Raw genomic sequence first — 7,600 nt, forward strand, 5'->3', positions numbered from 1 at the left:
AAAGGCTAAAATACCCAAATCCTAATGCTGAGGAAACAGTGATGACTATAACAAGAAACAACCTAGAATGGCAAAGAAATATTCTAGACAAATAAACAACTTCTTTCCCATTACCAGTGATATTATCCAAATAAAAATTTGGTAATATTTAGTATTAGTACATTAGCAGCATGTTTTCTTTTTTAAGGGATATTTGGTAAAACCACTGACCTGTCAGCAAACTTAATTGGTGCACTGTAGCAGTTCTCTTCTACTGCAAAGCCAATAAAGGGCTTTGTCATGCTTGGGTCTGTGGAAAAGAAAATGCATTTCATAGGTAACACCAAAAGTCTAATAGATACTCTTATAATAACCTAGATTTTGGACAGCTTGCATTTGGTAAACAAGGTTTACTTGAAGCAGGTAACCCATCAGTGTTTTACGTAACTTTATAGAAAAGTGCCTTACAGAAAATATAAGCCATTTGTAAAAGCCATTTGTAAAGAATATCCCCTCTGAGTCTAATTGTGAAGAAACACTTTCAGGGAAAAGGCTATATGACTCTATACCTGTGTAAGCTGATAGGGGAGGACTGACTTCACAGAGGAAAGAAGTTACCAAGATCCAGTCCAAAATTATTTTGTTTCTGCAAAATCCAAAGCACTCAATGGTATTTGCTTAAAAAAAACCACAAAAAACCCCCCCAGAAACAAACAAAAAATCAAACAAAAATAAAAACACTTTTATGGAAAGAAAATGCAGCTTTACAGGGGTGATTTAATCTTCTCGTGGTAGCAGATACTGGTGGAGAAGACACAGAATTTTGCTTAAAACCAGATACTTTCTTAACTCTGCCAAGGTTCTTCCAGATCACGTGAACCAGAAAATGTTTCTGTTTTAGCCCATATGCAGCAGACAGAAGTAACTTTATTTTCTGTAGTGTTTATTTACTCTGCTCTGCTCAGCCACTTTTATTTAGCCCAGCTGAGAAGGTGCTTATTTTTCATTTAAGAGTCCACATTTGGACAATTCCCTTGTCCCTCCTGTGTAAATGTCAAGGCCTGGAAGGATGGAAGGCTTCCCTTGCTTTGGAGTCTTGCCACTTGGAGGACCTGGGTCACACAAAAGTATCTAAGAGGAGAGATTCGTGGAGAAGCAGAGCCTGAAGGAATAATGAAAATGGATGGAACAACATGACATCAGGAAGATGGGCCATGTGTTGGAAGGCAGAGCAAGGGAATTATTAACGGGAGTGGTTCCATGGGGGATCCCAGTGGGTGCTGCAGCAGCACCAGCATCAGGGCACCCTGACAGAGCCTTGTTTGCAATCCTCACCGAGCACCCACTTGGGCAGGGACGCGTCCAATTCTCCCCGCACGGCAGCACTGAGGAGTTCATTTGGCACACAAAGTATCGCTCCTTAGGGCAGTCCTCGATGTCATTACTTTTCCCCTCCGGCAGGAATTTAATTATTTACACCAATTCAGCGTTCCTTTCTTCGCCAGTACACCTTTCTCTCCTCCCCCAGAGCTCTGGGGTGCTTGTGAGGACAGTGGGGATGGTTGTCATTTCTCGGTGGGGTCCCACGGGGGCCGGAGCTGCTCCCTACGGTGGCAAAACGGGAGGGCGGCGGGAACTGCCCTGTCCTGCCCGAAGCATCCCGGCATAACAACATCAGCCGGGCTGGGACTCGGAAAGGGGCCGGGAAGAGACATCCCGGGGCAAAGAGGGTGAAATTTGCTGCTGCTCACGCCACAGCCCGCGGGCAGAGCCGGCCGCCCGCGCCCCCCGCCCCGGGTATCGCTGGCTCAGGGAAGGAGGAGGAGGGCTTGGTTTGTTTTTTTTCACCTCCCCTCCTCCCCCCCGCCTCTTTTCCAGCCAGTAAAGTGTCTGCCCCTTGGAACCGGCGGCACAGCGCCTGCGGCTGCACAGACACACGCACACACCCCCGCCGGCTATAAATAAGTTAAGGAGCCGGGCAGAGGGCGAGCGGTGCTCGCCTGCCGGCGGGAGCAGGCGGCAGGGACCGCCCCGCAGAGCCTCCAGGCGGCTCAGCCCGGCCCCCGGGCCCCGGTGCCATGGCGTGCGCCGAGCGCTGCTGCGCCGAGCGCCGGCGGCACAGCAGCATCCTCTACAGCATCCTCCGCAGCGAGGAGCGGGCCGTGCCCCCGGCCGGGCCGGCGCCCCGGGGCTGCCCCTGCGGGTCTCGGAGGCGAGTGGCCCTGCGGAGCCCGCAGGTGGCTTGCAAGGCGGCCTCGGCCGTGCTGGTGAAGACGCTGCGCTTCGTCCAGAACGTGCCCTGCTTCCAGGAGCTGCCGCTGGAGGAGCAGCTGCTGCTGGTCCGTAGCTGCTGGGCGCCCCTGCTGCTGCTGGGGCTGGCGCAGGACCGAGTGCACCTGGAGACGGTGGAGAGCGCGGAGCCCAGCATGCTGCAGCGCATCCTCACCGCCCGGCAGCAGGGCGAGCAGCCACCGCCACCGGGCCGGCAGCACCACGGCCCGCACCTGCCCTCGGCCGGCGACATCCAGGCTATCAAGGGCTTCCTGGCCAAGTGCTGGAGCCTGGACATCAGCACCAAGGAGTACGCTTACCTCAAGGGGACGGTGCTCTTCAACCCGCGTGAGTGGCCGGGCGGGGCAGCGAGGAGGGCGGGGAGAGCCCCCTGTGTCCCCGGGGAAGCGGGGCAGACCCGGGGCTTTCCTCAGGGTGAAAAAGGTGCCCCGGGACAGGGACGCGGAGCAAGGTTTCACCTTCTGCCCCTTCCTCAAGACCCGGCCGCAGGCAGGGAAGGGGTCTGGCTGCGGCTCGGTCAGGGCTCCTGAGGGCTGGCCCTTTCCACGGATGCTTTCCACGAATAAAGCGAATTCCAGGCGCCTGGCAGCCGGTTAGGGAAAGCTGGGGGCCAGCAGTGGCTCCTTGCTCTTTTCCCTCAGCGGGAGCGGCGGGACCTTCCCTCACGGCCCGAGTTAGCGGCACTGCCCGGAGGGCAAGGGAAGGCTCAGGACTTCCAGCAACAAAGTGCTGTTGTGGCTTTTGGGATAGCATCTATGATCTGGGTTTATTTTTGCCATTTCTCTTTGTGGAGGCTCCAATAGATGCAGCTCTACCAAGGCACTTATCTCGGCGGTGACTGACCTGGAAGGTGGCTGGCAGGTTGGATATAGCACTTCCCAAGAGTGGCAGTACCCTGTGAAAGTGGGACAGGGCTCTGCTGGCGCCCCCACTGCCGAACTGCTATTTATTGATGGTTAGGTTCCTGTAGTGATACTTTGCATTTGTCATCCTGCTTGTGTAGCTTTGCTTTTTACACAGATAAGAGAGAAAAGGTTACAATAGTTAAGGTGAAGCTTATGTTACACAAGTCAGATTTGGAAGCTGGTCTAGTGCAGAACGATAGAGGCGTTATTCTGGTATGAAAAGGTTGGTCTGAAAGGTTGGTCAAGCATTGGAACAGGCTGCCCAGGGAAGTGGTTGAGTCACCATCCCTGAAAGTGTTCAAAAATGTGTAGATATGTTGCTCAGGAACGTGGTTTAGTAGTGGACCTGGCAGTGTTAGGTTAATGGTTGGACTCACTGATCTTGGAGGTCTTTTCCATCAAAAATGATTCTGTGGTCACATATAGCCTTAATTCTTCACCTTCCATTTTTCAGTATCCTTGCTGTGGTTAATTGGGAAACTGCTTGTCGTGTGTTGGAGTCAGTACTTCTTACCACTTATAAACTGGAGTAGAAACAGTTGTCAAAAGAAGCCTTACATGTAAACAGTGCATTTCTATAGAAGTGAAAAACTGAAAAAGTTATTTTGGTTGTCTTCCCCACTGTAATGGTGTTTTGAAGAGCATTCTTCAATCAAATTTTTATCAACTAATTTGTTTAACATGCAATTGAATGTTGACAAACATCATGTTTCATGTTTGTGAAGAAGAGTATTTAATATCCAGAACACCAGTATGATAAGAATTTGACCTGCCCAATAAAATTTGGCACGTTGACTTTGCTTACAAGAAATCCTATGGCCATTTAATTTGCTTCTTTCCTTGAGTGATGATTACGGTCTGTGAGCTGTCAGTTGTTCTGTAAGAAAATGTTGTTTTATAAACAAAAATATGTAAACAAAATAATTTATTTTTCTTTTCAGATCTTCCTGGACTGCAGTGTACACAGTACATTGAGGGATTGCAGAGGGAAGCACAACAAGCTCTAAATGAACATGTCAGACTCATTCACAGAGGTGATGAAGCCAGATTTGCCAAGCTGAATGTTGTTCTCTCCTTGTTAAGATCTATAAATGCTAATGTAGTTGCTGAATTATTCTTCAGGCCCATCATTGGTGCAGTGAACATGGATGACATGCTTTTGGAAATGCTTTGTGCAAAGTTATAATTAAAATTATAAAGGTGTGTAAAATAATGACAAGAAATCCAGTGCAAAGGAAGCCCCAGAGCAGGATAGTGTAAAGTATTGTAAATAAATTAACTTATTGTTTTTACATAGATAGTATTTTTGTATTCCATAATAAAATATTCTTCAAGTTCTGAAAGTAATTTTTATTAAATATGGTGGTTTTGGAATAAGGTTATGATCATGAAAACAAGCTTTAAGGTTGTAGAGAATGTTCATATCCAAAGCTGACTGGCTGTTCTTTTACCATGCCTCTGAATAAAGAACATATTTACTATACTGTATTTTCAAGAAGAGTAATCCCTACTTTTTCAAAATAAGCAGTCTTCCTGCTATTCTTACTACTTCTATTGACTTTATTGACTTCTAATGAGAGTGAAATCTATGAAGGTTATTAAATATTCACCCAAGGTTTTCTTCCATATGAGGAAGATAGTAGTATTCTGAGGCTTAATGAACCTTAAAGTAGCTTCATCAACACTATTTTTTTCAGTGAAACATTCAATTCAACACATTTTGGGCTCTGGGAAAATGAAATAAATCTGTCCCCCAAAACAACAAGCAAATAAAAACTACCTCCAAAAATATGCAAACAGCAAATGCTGGTTAGGGTCAGGAAACTAGCAGGGTGGACTCCCCACTTTAATTTTATCTAGATAACTGCTAACTGGGACTTCAATAGTCAGCTTCCCCAGGCTACTTATTCCTATTGAAAACCAAAATTATTATGCTGACATGGTGTACCAGTGGTACATCCATCACAGTTCATGTGATGATGTCTTAAGCTTTGAGCTTAACATTTTATTTTATTTTAATTTTTCTTGGACTTGATCCTTTCTCCGAAAGTGATTGTGTTTTCATTGGAAAAATGCCTTGTTGTGAAAATAAAATCAGAAAGGGAAAATCAGTGATTGAAGGGGGATTTGTCTCAAGATTTTTTCCTTTTCTTGTATTTAACTTTTTAGCTTTTCCCCAGGGGAATATTGGTAAAGATAAGGACGTTGAAGTGTGACCGTATTCCCAAAGTAAAAGGTATTGGTAACTCCATGTATTGTTCAGACATATATTAACCACTAGCAACAGGTGGGCTTTAGAACACAATTAATAAAGTTGAAGGAGTTACTCTCCTTAATAAGAGGTGTTCAGGGGAGAGAGGAAGGAGTTTGAAGAGCTTTCTTTTGCTGCCACCTTGCGCAAAGGATAATCACAGCTCCTACACTAAGGTAAGGAGCAGGGACACTTTTCTTGGCTTGTACCTGCCCAGATAAAACATGGGAAGCAGACATTGTTTGAGAAATAGCCAAACATTCCTAGGTGTATAAGTTCACTCATAAGTATCACTGAGATCTGTATGGCCATGGCACTAAGGATCTCCTCATGGACTTAGACACTGCCACTGAGGAAAAATAACTGAGCAAGAAGCACAACCCCCATCCCAAAAAACAAAGGTGGACCATAAATGAACAGTGTTCTGGTGCTCACATAACTTTTTAGGCTTGTGTGCAAGGAGGAACTTCCCAAAAATTCAAAAGGAGAAAAGATATGTAAGTAAAGTGATCTTTACTACCAGTCCAGACCTCAAATCGATTCAGACATAATAGAGCAGACTTAGTTTTTATATTAGGTTGATCCTTTTATATATACACATATATACACACCTGTAACAAACATCTACATTGTGCATGTGTAAATGTTCTGTGAGTTTACAATAGCTTTTGAACTCACCTGATATCTCTGCAACATAAATATGTATATGTTTCCCTCTTTGGAGGTGGCATATGAGCTCACAATAGTTAGCTTTCAAGGATGCCTGACAAAGAAATCTTTTTCCACAGAAGGACAAAGCAGGATGATAAAACATTTAAATGGTGGTTAGTGGCGGATGATGAATCTTGGGACTAGAAACAGCTTCATTGCCACACAGAATTCATTAATACACTAGTGTTCAGACTTCTCTGCTAACTGGCAGAAGAGACTTGTTGGATGTACTCCTGACAATTAATTGTACTAGCTGAGCCTTGGTCACAGGGCAATATTTTCAACTGAACAATCATTTTGAGACATCTTGTGTCTATTGTGCCACTAAATACTGTAGTTCTCATGACTCAGGTGTACCTGCTTACATCCCCAGGCTTGATGTCTCAACAAATTCTATATTCTGCTCAATATTCTGAAGTTGTCATGAAAAATGTGCCTTGCAAATCTGCCTTGAACTGTAGTCTATCATATTTCTCTTGGACCAGTAATACTGTTAGTCATTCAGCTGTGGTCTATCCTAATGGAAGCACCTGGGAACGGTAAGTAGGAAATCTGAATGGAAAAACAAATTTATCAAGGTTTTTGCAGAGAACTGTCAAAAAAAAAAAAAGTGTCTCTTCATAGGTCAGAGGAAGAGGAATGACAAAGCAAGACATTCAAAAGAGATTTGTAGGAGAAACCAAGCTGAAAACTTGGGAGAAATATACAAGAAATGGAGAGAAGAGTTGGATGTGGTTCTGGAGTGCAGCGGGGAAGGGTCTGATTTTAGTGTGGGGACAGTGTGCCAGGAGCTGAGTAGAAGGAGTTGGAGAGAGATTGTAACTCACAAAACAAGCCAGAGACTGAGCAAAAAGGTCGCTGTGGGAGGATTCATCTGTTGAGTCCAGAAAATTTGCAGAGCAGGGAAGAGCCCACCCCAGAAGCTGACACTGAAGAGGACACTGGCATCCTCACTGACCTGCTGGGACAGGTGGCCTGTTCTCTCCCCTGGTGCTGCAGCTGCAGAAGGAGCCACAGTGGCAGCTGTGCAGGTGTGAAGAGTGAGCTCCTCAGCCTCCAACAGCGTATGGTGCTCACACAATTCAGCAAAACTACTTGGATCTTTGGCCCTGGGTGCTCTACAGCACATTTTTCTGCTAGGTAGGAGAAGTACTGAGCTAGATCCTTCCCTGTCCTGTGCAGGGTGTGTGAACTCTGGCTCAGATGTCCATGGCCACTGCTGTGACACATGGGGTGATCTTTCTGGATATCCTGGGCAGAATAGGACAAAGCACTGGAGGCCTTAGTGAGGTGGAAAGTGGCTACATATCCAAGAAGGATGGATGCTTCTTGGTAGTGTAGCCTGTACTAGAAGGGGGGCAGGTTGAGACTCTCCCACAGCCTCAGGTAGTGTGTGAGACCTCTGTCAGCTGCCTGGGACTCCTGCAGAGATAAAAGCCTCCACCCCTGCCTGCTGCTGAGC

The 7,600-nt window shown here is 46.1% G+C and overlaps 1 protein-coding gene across 1 annotated transcript; it reads left to right on the forward strand.

The window, feature by feature from the left end:
* Window positions 1-1,899: 1,899 nt before the first annotated feature.
* On the forward strand, window positions 1,900-4,664 carry NR0B1 (nuclear receptor subfamily 0 group B member 1). Its single transcript, XM_015627808.3, has 2 exons — window positions 1,900-2,598; window positions 4,118-4,664. The coding sequence occupies exons 1-2, from the start codon at window positions 2,058-2,060 to the stop codon at window positions 4,360-4,362; spliced, it is 786 nt and encodes a 261-aa protein (XP_015483294.1). The 5' UTR covers window positions 1,900-2,057; the 3' UTR covers window positions 4,363-4,664.
* The last annotated feature ends 2,936 nt before the right edge of the window (window positions 4,665-7,600 follow it).

This window comes from Parus major, chromosome 1, assembly GCF_001522545.3.
Source record: "Parus major isolate Abel chromosome 1, Parus_major1.1, whole genome shotgun sequence".
Classification (NCBI taxonomy): Eukaryota; Metazoa; Chordata; class Aves; order Passeriformes; family Paridae; genus Parus; species Parus major.